General features: G+C 40.4%; 1 protein-coding gene across 6 annotated transcripts in view; it reads right to left on the bottom strand.

The window, feature by feature from the left end:
• The window catches only part of loxhd1b (lipoxygenase homology PLAT domains 1b), a 26453-nt gene extending 7964 nt beyond the window's left edge, over positions 1-18489 (bottom strand). The window contains exons 1-41 of one of the 6 annotated variants that reach the window (XM_077600187.1): positions 17438-18489; positions 16817-16931; positions 16528-16608; positions 16278-16462; positions 16113-16211; positions 15757-15905; positions 14657-14780; positions 13937-14046; positions 13635-13775; positions 13427-13562; positions 13205-13365; positions 12658-12744; positions 12392-12527; positions 12147-12301; positions 11910-12070; positions 11281-11357; positions 11014-11210; positions 10754-10946; positions 9962-10122; positions 9567-9876; positions 8797-8948; positions 7202-7335; positions 6979-7124; positions 6491-6595; positions 6281-6409; positions 6034-6198; positions 5479-5660; positions 5133-5249; positions 4906-5068; positions 4407-4561; positions 4130-4339; positions 3938-4064; positions 3405-3613; positions 3041-3226; positions 2833-2960; positions 2482-2599; positions 2237-2414; positions 1901-2086; positions 1628-1798; positions 1426-1558; positions 1199-1354 (exon numbers count right to left, since the gene is read on the bottom strand). In XM_077600187.1, the coding sequence (XP_077456313.1) occupies positions 1199-1354; positions 1426-1558; positions 1628-1798; positions 1901-2086; positions 2237-2414; positions 2482-2599; positions 2833-2960; positions 3041-3226; positions 3405-3613; positions 3938-4064; positions 4130-4339; positions 4407-4561; positions 4906-5068; positions 5133-5249; positions 5479-5660; positions 6034-6198; positions 6281-6409; positions 6491-6595; positions 6979-7124; positions 7202-7335; positions 8797-8948; positions 9567-9876; positions 9962-10122; positions 10754-10946; positions 11014-11210; positions 11281-11357; positions 11910-12070; positions 12147-12301; positions 12392-12527; positions 12658-12744; positions 13205-13365; positions 13427-13562; positions 13635-13775; positions 13937-14046; positions 14657-14780; positions 15757-15905; positions 16113-16211; positions 16278-16462; positions 16528-16608; positions 16817-16931; positions 17438-17693 (6284 nt within the window). In that variant the 5' untranslated portion in view covers positions 17694-18489. Of the gene's footprint in view, positions 1-443; positions 1112-1198; positions 1355-1425; positions 1559-1627; positions 1799-1900; positions 2087-2236; positions 2415-2481; positions 2600-2832; positions 2961-3040; positions 3227-3404; positions 3614-3937; positions 4065-4129; positions 4340-4406; positions 4562-4905; positions 5069-5132; positions 5250-5478; positions 5661-6033; positions 6199-6280; positions 6410-6490; positions 6596-6978; positions 7125-7201; positions 7336-8796; positions 8949-9566; positions 9877-9961; positions 10123-10753; positions 10947-11013; positions 11211-11280; positions 11358-11909; positions 12071-12146; positions 12302-12391; positions 12528-12657; positions 12745-13204; positions 13366-13426; positions 13563-13634; positions 13776-13936; positions 14047-14656; positions 14781-15756; positions 15906-16112; positions 16212-16277; positions 16463-16527; positions 16791-16816; positions 16932-17437 lie in introns of those variants that run through there. The other 5 variants (XM_077600185.1, XM_077600181.1, XM_077600182.1 and 2 more) reach the window with 5 other exon arrangements.

Genomic DNA, 18489 nt, shown 5'->3' with positions numbered 1-18489 from the left:
TCCTCGACTATGTCGTTTTTCAAGAAAAAAAGCCATGCTATACTATGTCGTTTTTTAGGGGGGAAAAGCCATACTATACTATGTCGGTTTTTAAGAAAAAAAGCCTTACTATACTATGTCGTTTTTTAAGAAAAAAAGCCATACTATACTATGTCGTTTTTTAAAGGAAAAAAGCCATACTATACTATGTCGTTTTTTAAAGGAAAAAAGCCATACTATACTATGTCGTTTTTTAGGGGGAAAAGCCATACTATACTATGTCGTTTTTTAGGGAAAAAGCCTTCCTCTACTATGTCGTTTTTCAAGAAAAAAAGCCATGCTATACTATGTCGTTTTTTAGGGGAAAAAAGCCATACTATACTATGTCGTTTTTTTTAGGAAAAAAAGCCTTAAAAGCTATGTCGTTTTTTAAGAAAAAAAGCCTTACTATACATGGTCTTTTTTAAACAAAAAAGCCTTACTATACATGGTCATTTTTTAAGAAAAAAGCCTTACTATACATGGTCTTTTTTGTAAATAAAAAGCCTTACTATACTATGTCGTTTTTAAAGACAAAAAAGCCTTACTATACTGTGTCGTTTTTAAAGAAAATAAGCCTTACTATACTATGTCGTCTTTAAAGAAAAAAGCCTATACTATGTTGTTTTTTAAGAAAAAAGCCTTACTATACTATGTCGTTTTTTACGAAAAAAAAGCCTTACAATACTATGTCGTTTTTTTTAAGAAAAAAGCCTTACAATACTATGTCATTTTTTAAGAAAAAAAGCCTTACTATACTATGTCGTCTTTTAAGAAAAACGCTTTACTGTACATGGTCGTTTTTTTTTAAATAAAAAAGCCTTACTATACATGGTCATTTTTTAATAAAAACCCTTAATATACATGGTCATTTTTAAAGAAAAAAGCCTGACTATATATACATAGTATTTATTTTTTAAACAAATAAAAGCTTTACTTTACATAGACCACTTTTTTAAAAAGAAAAAGCCTTACGATGTCCAGCCATTCAAGTCATTTTGCATGCCAGCTTTACGTTTGTACCAAATCTCGGAAAAGTAGATCTTGGAGCAAAAAAGTGTGAGCGCTCCTGCACTACACCATCAGTTGGCAACTTGACAATGAACGACATGAAAATTGTAAAGGAAGACATTCATGCATGCAGCTGCCTGCTGGATTTTGTTAGGGGGATGTCACTCACTTGTTTCCCAGCTCTTTTTCGGTCACCACCACCTCTGCCACGTGCCAGTAGGACTCACTCTTCACCTTCTTTCCGTCTTTAGTGATGTGTCCAATACAGATCCCGGCAATCTCGCCCACGTGTTTGGACGAGAACTCAAAGGTGCTAATAGCGCCGCTGTGAAAGAAGAGCAAAAAACTTCACATAAATACACCCGAGACAGCATGGGCCTCCGTTTAAAAACCCACCATGAGAACTTGTTTTTTTTATTCTCCAGAACAAACTCCTTGGACCGGGCTTTTCTTCCTTCCAGAACAATCCAGACGTTTTCGCTGGTGGATGCATCGTCTGTGTTCGCGGTGCTTATGGCAATTTCATATTCTGTTTCAAAGCATATACAAAGCATGACATGCATGTCTTCTTTGCATATTTTTGCTCCTCAATACCGACTTGTTTTGTCGCTGAGGTCAACAGCGTCGTTGTTGGCACACGCCAGCTCCCTGATGATCTGACCGTCGTCTTCATTTTTGGCCAACCAGCGGTCACATGGGAACCGGAACGTTTGATCCATGCTCTCATCTTTGACGTCGATGTAGTCCAGGTGCCAGCCCGGAGCCGCACCTTTATAACAAGACCCCAACATCAACTACTGCAAGTCATAGAATTGCAGATAATGTCTAATGGCATCCCTATGGTATTGCGAAAGCAAGATGACCGCGTTACCTTTGTTGTCATGCCACACTCGCACTTTGGAAAGCTCGCCTAGACTGAGCACGTCGGGAAAGCGGAACACGTCTCTCATTTTACGTTCAAACTTGTTCCTGTTGGCGCTCTCCTTCAGCCTCAGTGTCCCTGTGTCGCCAAACTCTCCGAACACAATCAGACACACGTTGGCGTCTGTGCCGGCGCCTGAGTAGGAGGAAATTATAATGTGAATATTTATAATAGTTTTACATCAAAATGTCTATACATTTAATATACTATTTAAATAACCATCAAATCATTTGAATACATATTTGCAATTCAATGAAATAACGGAGAAGGGTGAGCGCAACTCACATGTGACATCACTTGTCTGGACCTGGATGATGTAAGTCGTTTTTTCCACCATTTCTTCCTCGTCTACCACGGCCGCCAGCTCGCACTCTCGAATCCTGCTCGGCCCTTTGCTTTTCGATAGCCAGTTCTCATAGGTGAATACATAAACCTCCTCAGTGGTCAGATTGCGCATTAGGATCTGAATGGAAATCCAACTATAATGACTGAAAATATATTTGGAAAATAGGCCTGAGCTTGACACTTACCCGGTCCAGAAACCAATCGGGACGACTCCCACTGCCGTCGATCCTCACTCGTATTTTCTTCAAGGGAGCGATATCGTCGACCTCCAAGTTGAACGTGTCCTCTTGGCCTCGCTCAAACCTTGGTAATATGGTTGTCAATCGGACAAGTTGTGTTAAGTCATTTTGTTGTTGAAGGCTGGCAACATGAGCAATTGCGATTGGTCGCTGTCAGTCACTCCCGGTCAAAATAGATTGGATTTTAATTACTGTCTCGCACTGTCAATGGCACTGGAACATCATCCACTCTCTGTTTCGTTTTTAGGAATGATTTCATACTCTCTGTCATAGGGTAACATTTTCCACAACACTGACCTGTCCCCGTTTTTGGATAGGAGCATTTCCTCCGTGCTCCCGTTGACCCCATACACACTCAGAAAAATATTGCCATCACTGCCAGCGTCCTGTGTGTCGCCAGTGACAACGGTGGTGGAATAAATCACCTACGCAAACACCAAGAAGTCTGTTTTTCTACTCACCGTCCACATTACAAGAAAGGATGTGATATTTGGCCGGCACTCACTTTGCGGCTGATGCTGATGGTGTTGGCGTCCAGTACGTTGAACAGTCGGACCGTGAGACCGTCCCCCCGGTCTTTGGCTAGCCAGAATTTGCACAGAAAACTGTACTTGATTCCTTTGGTCGGCACGCTGATGGCCAGCTCATCCACCAACCAGCAGCTTTCTGGTGTGGCGCCATTGTGGCCCAGCTGAGAAAAAGGAATTTAACAAAAGTGATTTCCACCAATGTCAAGTGTCCCCCTGCTATATTACAGATAATCTGCAGTATATCATATTCTCCACTGCAATTCTTTTGGGCAATTGACAATGAAATGCGGCTGTGCGTAAATATTTAAATTAGAAAGGACCAGTGTCCTAGATTCTCACTTCCACTCTTTTAATCTCCCCCACATCACTTCCATAGCACACGAAATGTTCCATGCTGCCAGCCGCAAAAGATTTCTTTCCTTCAGGTAGATCCAGCCATAGCCGGTCAGTCTCCTGGTCCCCGGGGCCGATTATGATGATGTAGACTCTGGCCGTGGTGCTGGAATCGCGCTCCATCCCAGTGGACAAAGTGAAATGATAGGGGATGACTGGAAGCCAACCAAGACAGACAAATTGTAAGAGAAATTATGTACATTATCAGAGAAACCACCTTCCTAAAAGAGTGCATTTTAGACATGTTTGTAGAGTAAGAGAAAACTTAAAATGAAAATTCTAGTATCATAATATTAACTGTAAACAAGCATATAAAGATACAAATTATTAAATGAGTGCCTCTTTTGTAGTTTAAAATCAACATTTGCCTCTTTCCCCATTGTAGTTTAAGACTATAGAAGTATGCCTCAAGAATTGTGATGTGCTAAAATTGTTTCAAGAAAATAGTTTTTTTTTTTTTTAAATTTGATTCAACTTACCTGGCCCTTCTTCCATAAGTGCCATTTTCTTCTTCTTCTTTTTCTTGTTTGCATTGCGATCCAGCCCCAATTTGGCTTGAGCAATTTTCTTGGAATTGGCATCGACGTTTCTTTCGCCTATGTAACCCTGGAACACAAACATGTTTGTTTTCTTTATATATTTTCATGTATGGCCTTCCCAATAGAACAAACCTTGACAAAGAAGGTTCTATCCAAGCATTTGTCCTCCTTTTTCTTTGAAAGCCAACGCTCACACAAGAACATGTAAACCTCCTCCGTGTCCAAATCCTGCACCTCCACCTGGTCCAGATACCAGTCGGCTCCTATGTTGGAGTTATCGTGACGAATTCTGATCTTAAAGACCTGGCCCAGATCCACAGCTTCAATGGTAAACTTGTCCACCTGGAACCCAGACAGCATTAAAGTGTGACACCAGCTTTTTTGTGTGTTTACTTGTTTATTCTCCTACCTCTCCTCTCTCAAATTTGTTTCTGTTGGTGTCAGATCTGGAGAGTTTGCGCTCTCCCGTGTCTCCAAGGTCTCCATAGATGGTTAAGAAGACGTTGGCGTCCGTTCCTGCTTTGTACATGTCACCAGTACGTACGGACACCTGGTATGTGTGAGCTGGTATGGGACCAGATCAGTGAACATTTTCAGTGTGTTTTTCTCTCTGTATTTTCTATTGCTGTCCATGCTGGATTCTTTTTCTCTCTATTAATTTCAACATTAATTTTGAGAAGCATTTTTACCCCATTAGCTGCCATTGACAGTGACGGATGTCCAATCCATCTTGCCCAATCAAATGGAACAGACATCCAGTGCCGTCAATGTCAGTCAATGTCTTTTCTGATGATCAAAACTAAAATAATAATAATAATCGGAGGCCCTGTCGTCATTATCACAACACAAAACAAAATGTTGTATTCTTCAGGTGTGGCAAATGTTAAGGAAAATTGTGTTCCACTCACTTTCCAAAGCGTCCTCCACCTCGGTTTCAGTCCGTTTGAGTGTGCCTCCTCTTAGGAGTTTTTCTGTAATGATGTCTGATGGGACCAGCTCCCTCACTGTCTCGCCATCATCCTCCGATTTAGCCAACCAACTTTCGCATGGAAAAATGGTGGTCTCAGATCCCTGGCATTTATAAAGAGTGCCTAAGTCTTCTCTGAAGTCCATCATCGACAGAATTTTGTGCTACCTTTCCTTTCCTCAGCAGGCGTCTGATTTCTACTCTGTCGAGATGCCATCCAGGATTTGAGCCCCTGTTGTCATGTCCCACTCGGATCTTCTCTATGATGTCGCCCACATCTTCCAACTATACAAGATAAATTCAGTGGATCAATTAAAAATATTCTTAGGTCCTGAACTCCGTGTATAATGTACTGTGTAGTAAACAGCAATTCATTATTATATACTACTTCCAATTCAAAGTATTTGTTACACCTGTAATACCTATTGAAGACCTCTGCTTTATACGTACATACAGAATACTCTATGTGGATATATCACAGAACACTGGACTTAGTCATAATCAAAGACCCTACCTCCACTATGAACATGTCCTCTGCTCCCCTCTCAAAATACAGTCGCCTCTCCCTCTTGTTGACACAGAGATGTTTCTGCTGTGTGCACACTCCTTGTTGGCCATACAGAACGATGAACACATCTGCATCCGTCCCAGCACCAAACACATCGCTGGTGAAGATTTTCAGCTCGTAAGGCACGACTAATAGGTCAAAAGACAATGGAGAAATAGTTGAATTAATATGTATATTTACTCACTAGCCGCAATAGGAGTTAAATTGGCCCTTTTTGATGAGATGAACACAAAAACTGTCGTGTGTGTGGCTTAATAATAAATAACGACATTTGAACAATATATTATATATATATATATATATATATATATATATATATATATATATATATATATATATATATATATATATATATATATATATATATATATATATATATATATATATATATATATATATGCTGATTCTAACCCTATTAATCTATTCAGCAACTTAATATATCATTCACCTGCAGTGGGTACCCACAGAACTGCAATATGTTTCTATTGGGTGTACACTCACATGGTGTGTATAGTTCAGTCTGTAACTCGGCAGGGTAAAGATCTCTGAGGATGGCGCCGTCGTCCTCTCCCTTGTCTAGCCAACGGCCACATGGGAAGCGTAGCCTGAGACCCTGCGAGGGAGCGTCAATCTCCACCCAGTCCAAAAACCAACCGGGTGATCCCCCTGTTATGAGTAGGTGAAAATGATTTGCACGTTGGTTGAGAATCCTCAATTGTCATCATGTAACGTTTCTTTTTTCCCTCACCTGAGTTGTCATGACCAATACGAAGCTTTTCCAGCTCTCCCAAATCTACCGCCTCTACGATGAACTCATTGATTTCACTCTGTTCAAACTTGTTCTTGTAGTTCTTACAGGCCTTCAAATGAATAATACCTGTGAGATACACGAGAATCTGAGATGAAGAGGAGCTTCACACCTTACATGTAGGTTAATTAAGCCTTTTTTTTCTTTTACCTGTATCATCATTTTCTCCAAATAATATGGCAAAGACGTTAGCATCAGTTCCTGCATACTTTTTTTCTCCTGTTTTTATTTGAATTGTATACGTAGTAGACATGGCTGAAAGAGACATTAAAGCTTTCAGGTCTTAAATATTTTACATATGTTTTGTCTACAACAGGATTGTAGCTCTTGCTCTCTTGTGCTGTGTTTTACTGTTGGCTGTAAAGTGCACCAGAGACTGAAGCTGTGCTTTCCCAAATATCACAAAACACTTGCTTGTTCTGTTTCACAAATGGATCAATCAAGTAAAGATCACTAGCATTCAAATGTATTATAAGACTTTCAAACAAGTTCAATTGCGATCAATTCAATGCCCTGAAATTTAATGCAATTTACCTGGATGAATGAGAATATTTACCGACATAGGGAAAATTTATTTCATCTTATTTAATCTTAATGGAACAATGTGCTACTTAAAAAAATACTAGTTACTTAGTTACCTTTCTGCTCAAGCCCCAGAGTGGCTCCACCTCCTTCCTCATCCTCCTCCTTTTTCATGAAGGCCTCATCCACAGGAACGAGCTCTCTTGCTATCTGGCCGTCGTCCTCATCCACGGCCAGCCAGCGGTTACATGGGAAATAGTATCTAAAAGTCCACAAAGCAGCCAAGATTGAAACCATAAATGACTGAAAAAGTCTAGCTTCAGGGTCAGCTGCACCCACGTCATATCATCTTTTGTGTCCACTATCTCCACACGATCCAGGAACCACGATGAATACGATCGATTATTGTCGTGCCGGATCCGAAGCTTCTTCAGGGGACCCAAGTCAATCGCTGTCAGAATGAACACATCCTCCTGCAAGAAATAACAAGTAGCACTTTGGTTCTATCAAATTGTTTCATTATAGAAGTTAGAAATAAGAAATTATTTCTCAAAATAGGACGCAGTCTCTCATGTTTATCTCAATAAGCTATGGTCTAATCTACTGCAAAGACCTAGAAAATTGAATGTAGGACTGTCAACAACAGTCTTTTCACAAAGTTATGAATGAGATAAAGTCATTCTAAAGCTCCATTGCACATTATAAACACATCTTCTCTCACTAGAATGATGTGCAGTCAAGTGTCCAGCGGTTGGAACCAAAGTCAGCACCAAATTTGGGGCAATAGTCCTCAACTGAGAAGGGGATGTCTATTCTTTCACATTTGGAAAGAAGAACCTTGGGTTCCTCTTCATGAGTCAAGGAGGAAGCAGCATCTTATCTGTGGGCACCCTCTGTCAGTCTGTTGTGGATTTTCTTATGGATCTTCATGCCCACCCATACCTAACAGTGTTTTCCTTTAGCCATAGGGTAATGAGTACATCTCAGGTTCAAGATGAGGTGTCTTGGGCATCCTGGATTCTGTTCTGGTGAGGTGTTTCAGGCACTGAAGAAGACCCCAAACTTGCTGAAGGGACTATATCTGCCTATGGATGGTCTCAAGATCCACTCCTTCTAAGAGCTGGATGAAGTGGCTGGGGAAAAAATGCTATCATTCCTGAGTAGATGGTATGAGATTGTTTAGGTTGGGGATGCTCCATACATCGGCCGCGATCTACCAGTCAATCGTCAGGTATCATTGGTAAATTGCATGACAATATAATTTGATCCAATTTGTTGGTTACCTTAGCCTAGTTTAGGGGTGGCCAAACCAGTTCTCCAATCAATCCAGCACAGACACTTTGACCAATGAGATGTCTGCAGAAAACACCTAACTGCAATCCACTGATTGCACTTGTAGGCTACCAGATTGGTGAAAAGGTGTCCTCTTGATGGGTTGGAACGAAAACCCACACCCACTGCGGCCCTTTGTAGAATAGTTTGGACAACCCTGGCCTAGCTATTATGTATTTGGCTTGTGTGTTAAGCACCCTCAGGTGAAATTGTCATGGATTTACACTTCACATATGTGGTTATGCCACATACACCAAGTTGTAGGAATCCTCAAGAATCCTTTGCATACCAACAAGCTAAAAAGTAGTATGTTAATTCCACTTGTAAGCAATAAGAACCAAGCCAGTTCAAATTGTGTGGGGACATGATTTATGCGTCTGCAATGCCAGGTGTGGTGGTGGTGAGTTTAATAATTCATGTGTTGGATTGAAGCAATGAGTAAAAGTAGGACAGGTGCAGTAACACAGTGGACACCCCAACCACTCTAAGTCACAGCTGGCATGCTCATCGCAGGAGTGACATCAAAATATGTAGGCATAGGAACATGTTGAATGAAAAGTGGAGATTAAACGGTGCTAGGATGTCCTCACAAAACTACTTGCCTCGCCTCGTTCAAATTTGTTGAGGTTGTCTGAGTTCTTGAGAGAGCGCTCTCCAGTGTCTCCGTTCTCGCCGTAAATATTGATGAAGACGTCGGCATCACTCCCGGCTCCCAGCACGTCACCCGTAAAGATGCAGACTTCATAGGTGTTGACTGGGAGAGAATAAAGGGGATGAATTACTAACACCTGCTTAAACTTCTGTCCTACATTGGAGTCAGTAAACTGTGTCAAATAAAGCCAAAGTACCTATACTCGACACAATAACCTCATGTAGTACTTAATATTTAATTATTATTTGTTATGCTATGTTTATTTATGATTATTTAGTCTAGTCTTTTCATCTCATAGCTTTAAAATGATTAGCAACATTACACTTTCTAATGCAGTCAAATTTTATTTATTTATTGTTGTTTCGTATTACTAACAGTTCCACGTTGTCCCGCATCTGCACTACTTATCATTTCTGTGTGTGATAATTTTCAGAAATGCTAAACACCAAATTCAACTAGATAGTTTTTAATTATCAAAATGCACTGGCTCCAACAAATTGCATACCTGTCAACCTCTGCCGATAACTGCCCTTATAAATGATTATTGATTCCCCTTACAAACCCCAAAAAAACCTTACAAACACCGTACGTCGTACGGTGTTTGTAAGGTTTTTTTTAGATTTTTAGATTGCAATGTTTTGATGCCAGGGTCTACTAAATCAGGCTTTTAAAAACATTCATATTTCCACCTGCAGCTTCCATAAACAGAGAATGTTGTACCTTCCAGTTTGTTGGCTCCATCAGGGAGCAGCTCCACCTGCAACTCTCCATCCTCCTCCCCGTTTGCCAACCACCGCGAGCAGGGGAAGCGATACGTCACCACCACTTCCTGCATTTCTTCCGCTCCTTCCTTCTCGTCATCCCCCTTCCTTTTTTTCTTCTTCTTATCCTCTTTCTTCTTCTCCTTGGGCACCAGAGCCATTGTGATGTGTTTGACCTCTACAGTGTCCAGGTACCAGCCGGATGCAATGCCCGAGCCGTCGTGGCCGATGCGGATCTTGAAGATCTTACCCACATCTTTAGCCTCGAGCTTAAAGATCAGCAGTGATAGTAGATATATTTTTCTTCACTCAAATGCAGCGGTACAGAGTACATATGTGCTGTTTGAATCATACCTTGAATATGTCAGTTGATCTTCTCTCAAAGTTGTTAGAACGGCTATCTAGCTTGATGACCTCGGTTTTTCCTTTGTCGCCGTAGATCTGGATGAAGACTTTGGCATTTGTGCCTGCAAACATCTCATCTCCAGTCACTATTATTAATTCGTAGTTGATCACTGGAAAAGAAGAGGAGCTTGAAGGCAACCAGGCACTTTAATCAATTTTGTTATTAGAATTTTTTTTATGCGGCCCAGTGGTTAGGGTCACAGTTCTGGGGTAGAGCGTTTGATCTCAGGTTGGTCCTCACTGTGTGGAGTTTGCATGTTTTCCCCATTCTTGTGTGGATTTTCTCTAGGTACTCCGGTTTTCTGCCACATCCCAAAAATATGCACGATAGGCAGGTTGAATCTCTAAATTGCCCTTAGGTATGAGTGTGAGTGTGAATGGAGTGTGAAGCCTTGTGCCCTGTGATTGGCTGGCCACCGATTTCAGGGTGTCCCCCGCCTGGTGCCCATAGTTAGCTGGGACATGCTCCTGTAACCCCCTGCGACCCTTGTGAGGATTAGTGGTTCAGAAAATGAATGAAATTTTACCGGTATCTCCACAACTTTCATTATTATTTTTATAATTATTAGTATTATTAATCACATGCTGTAACTATGGCATGAAAGTAAAATGTTCTATTTAAATTCCAAATACACGTTTATGGAGGACATTAGTTTATATAATACGTAATAAGTTTATGTATAGAAAATTCACCAAGTCAGAAACAGAGAGTACTACGTATATTGTAAATGTGTTGCATACGTTGGTGTGTGTCTAAAATCTCGCTGGGGTAAATTTCCACCTCCGTCTTGCCATCGACTTCCCCCTTGGACAGCCAGCGATGGCATGGAAACATGTAGCGCGTTCCACTCAAGGGGGCCAGGATTTGAACGCTGTCCAAAAACCAACCAGCCCGCATGCCCTCGTTGTTGTGGCCGATCATCAGCCGGTTGATCTGGAGTGACCATAAAATGGAAGGCCAGATTTTGACACTCGGTAGGAAGGTCAAACCGGTTCCTCACCTGTCCGATATCAGATGTTTCCATTGTGAAGATGTCAATGCGACCGGTCTCAAAGTAGTTGCTCAGATTGTTGTCAGAGACCATCAGCGTCATTTTACTGGTGTCTCCTTTGTCGCCGTACAGTTTGACATAGACGGTGGAGTCCGAGCTGCCTCCGGGGATGTTACCTGTCTTCAATGCGATGTGATAACCAACATCTGGAGCACGCACACATGTTAATAAGCAAAGATTCATTGAAGTGCCTGTGTAAAAAGGGTCCTTTCTTACTGTAAAGACGCTGTCCATCTGAGAACGGGACTAACTCTCGAACAATCTGTCCGTCATCTTCGTTGCGATCTAGCCACCTGCGTGAAATTAACAATGTATAACCCCTGGTAAAAAAAAAAAAGATGGAATCACCTGTCCTGGTAGATGTTTCATTCACTGACGTGACGAATAAACTTAAGTCATTATACTAAACAACTTTCTGGCTTTAGGAAACAAAAAGAAACCAGGAGAATGACAAATAAGTCAAATGTAAACACCTGAGGAAGAAATTATGTAATCACTCAACTCCGAGAGAGAAAAAAAATAGCATGCTGATTACAACTGATGCAGGTGTTAGTTTGCTAAATGTATTTGGTGATTCCATAATTTGTTCTTCAGAATTTAGTCCCATTGGGACTGGAAAAAGTCAAAGTTGGTTATTAGCCCAATTTATTTTTCTCCTCAAATTATTTTAGTATTTCCAAAGAGGCTAAATTGCCAATTCATGACTAATTATGGGCCATGTTTTATTTTTTTAAATACAGGATTAAAGTTAAGTGAACCTTGATCAAGACTAGTGATTCCATCATTTTTGACAGGTTTTTTTTAAAATTATTATCAATATACCTCAATAAATATATAGCACTCACCTGTTGCAGGGGAACTCAACAGCCTGCGCTTCAGCCTGTCCTTCTTCTCTCACAATGACTTTATCAAGAAACCAACCGCAGCCGCCGCCTTTGCCGTCATGTCCAATCCTTACTCTTCCAATCTGACCAATGGCGACTGCCTCGATGATAAACTCATCTAGCTGAAAATGGAACATCAAAATAAATTATAAATTCTGGTCTTTTAATTAACAGACATCCATGCTGTGAATTACTCACATTTCCCTTTTCAAACTTGTTAATGTTATTTTTGCAGTTGACCAGCGTTCGATCTCCCGTGTCACCACGATCACCGATCATATTGAGGAAAACCGACGCATCCGTTCCACTACCTCCAATGGTCCCGGTGCAAATAGTCACTCTATACTTAATCACTGCAGCAGACAACAGTAATCAGTCCCCACCATGATTAAAAGTTGTTATTTTTTATCATGTGTACAGAACATTATTTACTGAATACATACAAGGCAGTGGGTCAGTAATTAGCCGCGCAGTGGCTGGAAGCTCCCGTACCACCTCATTATCATCTTCATTAGTGTCGAGCCAACGCTCACATGAAAAATTATATTTTTCCTTTGTTAATGTTTTCATCAGAGTTGCCTAATCACAGAACAACAACATTTTAGTATTTAAAATGGGTTAACAACCGACACATTTTGAGATGAAATATGTATCTGTGTGTCTTAAGACATTTTATTAAAATATTGATCAATTATCTGGTAGTCTTCACCTTACTTAGGTGCCATCCTGCAAAAGGATTTCTCTTCTGATGCCAGATTCGGAGTTTGGTCAAACACCCCAAATCCGGCAGCTCTACCTGTGCCAGAGAAGCATTCATCATTGATACCAGGCATGTACTTTATCTATAATTGGAGTTGATAGAAATGTACCACACTTCTTATTGGCAGGGCCAGGTGTAACTAATACTCATACCTAGGAGCAATTTAGAGTGTCCAACCTGCCTATCATGCATGTTTTTGGAATGTGGGGGAAACCAGAGTACCCGGAGAAAACCCACGCAAGCCCGGGGAGAACGCCCTAACCACTCATCCACCGGGCCGCATATTAAGCCCTTTCTAAATTTAATGGTTAGAAAATATCATGTACTGTGCTTGTTCTTGGTCTTTGATAAGTGTGAATTCCCTCCAAAGTGCGCCTTACACTGCAGTGCAATTTGTTGTTATTTTACCCCTATTTGTACAACATATTTTTTAGACTGGTGCCAGTTATACAGTCAGGTGTAACTTGGAGTATAGTCTGAAACCTGGAGTGCTTACCATGAATCTATCCACTTGTCCTCTCTCAAAATTGTCAGTCTTGTTGTCTAGTTTGAGCTCATCTGACTTGCCCTTTGCGCCATATACCTGGAAACAAATGTCTGCGTCGCTTCCGGCGTTGGCTAAATCCGACGTCCAGATCCACAAGGACCAGGGATGCTCTGAAGGATTAACAAATTATTGAATGCTGTTTAATTTCATTTTAAATGATCAGCAACCTACTTTTTAGCTTTCTGTGCCTAAGAGACACCATCTCATAAAGTTCTCGCTCAATCAGTCCATCTCCTTCTTTCTCATCCAGCCATTTAGAGCATGGAAAGGTTTGCTCTATACCCGTGAATGGACAGTACACCACTATCTGCAAAACAAGCAACTTAAAGCGACAGTGCAGTTGTTGCCATTTTAGTTTTTGTGTGTGGACGCTTCGTGCCTTCTCGCAGTACCACCCGGCGCTGACCCCATCGTTATCATGCCCGATGGTCACCCTGCTGAGGGGGCTGAGAAGTGCGGCGATTTCCACATTGAAAATGTCGGTCAGGCTGCGTTCAAATTTGCCACCTTCCAGAAACACCTTGCATTGAAATCAAGGAGTAAAATGACATATTCCTTTGAATTACTTTAGCAAAGACAGATACTGTAAATAGCAACATTACAATTAAAACCATGGTTGATAATGCATCACATCAGAAAATCGTGAAAAGTGAATAGTACTTATAGGCTGCATCTGCTAACCTTGCCACTATTCCTGGAGCCTTTGCTGCCGTGCATCACAATGTGGATTTTGGAGTTGGTTCCAGCTCCTCGGATGTTTCCAGTTACAATCTGGACGTTGTACACAATCCCTGATAGTGATAGTTACATGTGAGACTGCATGCAGTGTCACTATGGTTCAGAGGACTGACGGGAACAGTATTAAATAATTACTAAGGGGCTGTTTAGACGATAACGGGGTGAAAACGCAAAAGCTTTTTTATTTTTTTTATTTTTTAGGGAGCCCAATTGGTTACACATCCATGGCGTTTTGGTGGGCTAAAACAAAACAAAAATTAAAAGCCTTCAAGAGTGGAAATCTAGATAACAATTCACCTTGTCACTGCTAAACCTTGTTTTTTTTTCCTCAGAGGGATCCAAGGGCAACTTAAAGTCTTTTCACTTATCCATGACATTTTTAGTGCATTAGAGAAAGACAAGTGTGGATGAGCCCAGGGAGAACAGCACTTCTCGAGAATTTATGTACTTTTGCGTTTCTGTGAGCATGCAGATTTCCCATCACTAAGCGGGTGGGCGTGTAAATGTGCAATTAAAATCACAGCAACATGCCAATTTTGTGTTTTTGAGATTGTTGTAAACAAGGCCTAAATGAAGCAGCACTTGTGTTGAAAGTCTATGTCGTGTAACAAGTTCAATGTTTCAAATTCAATGAAAATTAATTCAAATAGGATTTTCTCTTACCTGTGGGTTGGCTCCCTCCCACCAAAATGTCTCGCTGTATCTTGCCATCATCCTCATCAATGGCAAACCAGCGATTGATGGGAAATTCATACACTAGTTTGTTGCCTAAATCATCGACAATCACCTGAAAAGGAAAAGCAAAAAAAGTATTCAATGGACTTTAAATTTGTAATTCAAGAGTAGTGTGCCTTATCAGATATTACATGCAAAGGCATATTTCTGGAATGAAAAATATAAGAACAATTTGTACAAAAATTCCATAATTGTTTTCAATGTAGTTTTCTCCTCCAAAACTTCAATGGAAAATATGTACAAACATTTCAGAATCTATTGACTAAATCACACGCACACAATTTTTAAGCACTTTACACCTAGTTGTAGTCAAATACTCATTAATTCATCCATTCATTCATCTTCCACTTCGGTTATTATCATGAGGATCTCGGGGGTGCTGGAGCCACAACAGCTAACTATGGGCAGTAAGTGGGGTACACCCTAAATTGGTTGCCAACCAATCACAGGATAGTCAATTGTACAAAAATATTTTCAACTAAAAGATGTTTTTCCCGCATGGAAGCACTTGTGTTGAAAATGATGAGCACAGGTAAAAAAAAAACCTATTAAAATAGTAGAGGTTTCTCAATATTAAAAAGAACATGTGAGTAATGAAGGTGAGCACCCAATAATAACTTAGCATTAAAAAAGAAGTACACATGTAGCTTTTACTCAACACTGCAAATCTACCAATTTAACTGTCTGATGAAAGCTAATCCCTTAATGGCTCAGGGTTTCTCTTTACATGTTGGCTAGGATGACATCGTGAACATCCCACTCATGTATGTGTGCGTGTGCCTATACAATAGCTATGAGCCCATCTCACTGTATATATGTCTCAATTGAGACGAAATAGAGGATCACTTAGTATCTTAAGTATCGCTTCATAGTCAACTCCAAGTGTGTGAAGTGTTTTCCACATTTTCCTTGCAGATATTTTTCTTTAATTACCATGACCTTCTAATGTTTCAAATATATCTACTACTTAAAATAAACTTTTAATAAAACAAATGAAATGTTTTAGATGTGTGTTTTGGAATACCTACCTTGTCTGCAAACCATCCTGCAGAGGTGCCCTTGTTATTATGGCCTATTGTGATCTTCCTTACTTTTCCCAAGTTAGGCGCTTCAATGGTGAATTTGTCCTCTGTGCCTTTTTCAAAGTTATTTTTGTCTGTATTTAGTAGCCTTTCACCTACAACAAGTGAACAAAGCATTTTACATCTGATAGCATATTACCCATTTTACAATTTCTGATCATATAATCATATTCAAGAACAAATAACCAAGTAATACAGTAATCGCAATCTAACGGACAACCAGATAAAAATCTATCATTTATTATTATTATTATTATTTTTTTTTACAAAGAAGAACACAAAGACTGATGCATTCTCCCCACCTGTATCTCCAAACTCTCCAAAGATATTGATGAAAACATCAGCATCTGTTCCACTACCTTTTATATCTGCAGTGAATACACTCACCATATACTTATTATCTGAAAAATGAACAGAACATTTTAAATTTATGATTAAGTATGTATCATAAAATGCACACTTCATACATTTGGGTATGTCCATGGGGTCGGCAGTTCCCAACAAGTCACGGACAAAAAGGCGGTCGCCTTCCACTTTGCTGAGCCAGTTGTTACAAGCAAAGTAGTACCTCAGATGAGGCCTGATGACATCCGTCACCACCACCCTGTCTAAGAACCAGCTAGCATTCATGCCCGTGTTATCATGCTCAATCCTGAAATAAAACAAACTAAACTCATATCTATCTCTGATGCTGACACAAATGTTGCCTTTAATTACCGAATCTTCTTCAAGGGACCAACGTTGTGGGTTCTTATTCTAAACACGTCCGTTTTTGCCCTCTCAAATGCTGTGCGGCTCCTAAAAAAGGGAATTTCTCATGGGATGGTCATAACAACACTAACATCCTTACAATATTACATACAAGAGAAACATACCTTTTCTCTGTGCTATTTGGGTAAAGAAACAAAAAAACAAAACAAATACAGTTTAACTCCAGTCAAACTTGGTTATGATACAGTGACAAGATAAATAAAACAGTCAAAATCCTCCTGATAGAGGAACTCACTTGCTGGCCAGATGGACTTTGGGAGTGATGCCGAATTCTCCAAAGAGTGTGACAAACACGTTGGCGTCTGTGCCTGCTCCTCTCTCATCGCCAGTGATGGTTACTACTTCGTATACTGGTTGAGGTTGAATAGACAAGAATGTGTGTCATTTGCATGACACCCAGAAAAGGTACTCCGGTTTCCTGCCACATCCCAAAAATATGCACGATAGGCTGGTTGAACACTCTTAATTGCGCCTAGGAATGAGTGTGACCGTGAATAGTTGTCTGACTCCTTGTGCCCTGCTATTGGCTGGCCACTAATTCAAGGGTGTCCCCCGCTTCCTGCCCGAAATCCGCTGGGATAGCCTCTAGCACCCCCCGCGGCACTTGTGAGGATAAGGGGTTCAGAAAATGAATTATGAAAAGAAAAACAGTGATTAGTGAGAGCTTCTATCGAAGGCTAAGCACAGGTGGCTTAAAGTTGATGATGAAATAAAAAGCGGATGATAAAATTTATCATCTAAAGAAAAAAAACAAGCAGGAGCAGCATGTCCTCGATCTTCTGATACTTGACATTTATTTAAAAATATTTGGGAATGGATACCTTGTTCTAATGGTGGCTTGCAGTCAAAAACGTACCTTTCTTTTTGTGGTACTCATCTTCATAATTCTCCACCAGTTCTGCCTGGTAATTGCGAAGCTCACTCTCATAGATTTCCACATAATTTTCCACCTTTTTCTTCTTTCCTTTGGTCTTCTTGGCATCTTCATCACTGTTGTCAGATCCTTTCTTCTTTTTGTCTTTCTTCTTCTTTTTCCCTTCATCCTCATCGCCTGCTGCTTTTTGCTCCTCTTTCTCTGAGTCCTTCTTGGATTTTTTATCTTTCGATCCCATCCTGTCTTTCGAAGCCTGGCCCAATGCTTTTTTAGTCGTCCAAATCACATCAGGAAGATGACGTCCTCTTTTCTCATCCTCAATGTCTCATTAGTTGTCTTCATTTCCGGTTTTCCGCGACTGCTCGCTGAGGGCAATAAATCTCACTTCTTTCTATTTTCTCTTCTTTAAGCGTTGAGAGGAAGTTTCACTTTTGTTTTTGTTCTTCTTACATCAGTTGGATGCCAGTGCTGAAACCTTCATCATTTTTTCACCTGCTTCTTCTTCCTCTGTCTTACAGGCACCTCACCCAGCTTGTGACTGATTTTCCTTTCGGGCTTGAGATGGCGACCCTCTGACTCGTTGTCATCCACATGTTTTGTTTCCTCCTTGACTCCATGCAGGTTTTTCTCTTTGGTGGACATCTTTAATTTATGTACTCCCCTGAAACCGATTCCTGCGAGTTGTGGTGAAACTTGAGAAAACTGACCTGTGACTGCACAGAATTGACCTACAAGTCTGACTAGTATTTCTTGGTCTTAATGTTATGGCAGACTTGGGGGAAATCCCTCACCATAACAACGCATAGTGCGAGCTCATTTAAAATGCCAAATTGATCATCTAAATGAGGTCATATTACTAACGAAAGAACATGTAACATTTACAAAAGAAGGCAAATGCAACATCCATCATCGTTTGTATTGATTAAAGTTGAACTGTATGAAAAAGTAATATCACAAATAGAGTGACCAAAATGATCAGAAAATGAATGAATGAATATTTAAAATGGGCAACCCGGTGGTGAGTGGTTAGCACG

The sequence above is a fragment of the Stigmatopora argus genome, chromosome 5, assembly GCF_051989625.1.
Source record: "Stigmatopora argus isolate UIUO_Sarg chromosome 5, RoL_Sarg_1.0, whole genome shotgun sequence".
In the NCBI taxonomy this organism is placed as follows: Eukaryota; Metazoa; Chordata; class Actinopteri; order Syngnathiformes; family Syngnathidae; genus Stigmatopora; species Stigmatopora argus.
The sequence above is the reverse complement of the archived record's forward strand: the minus strand, read 5'-3'. Positions and strand labels throughout refer to the sequence as shown.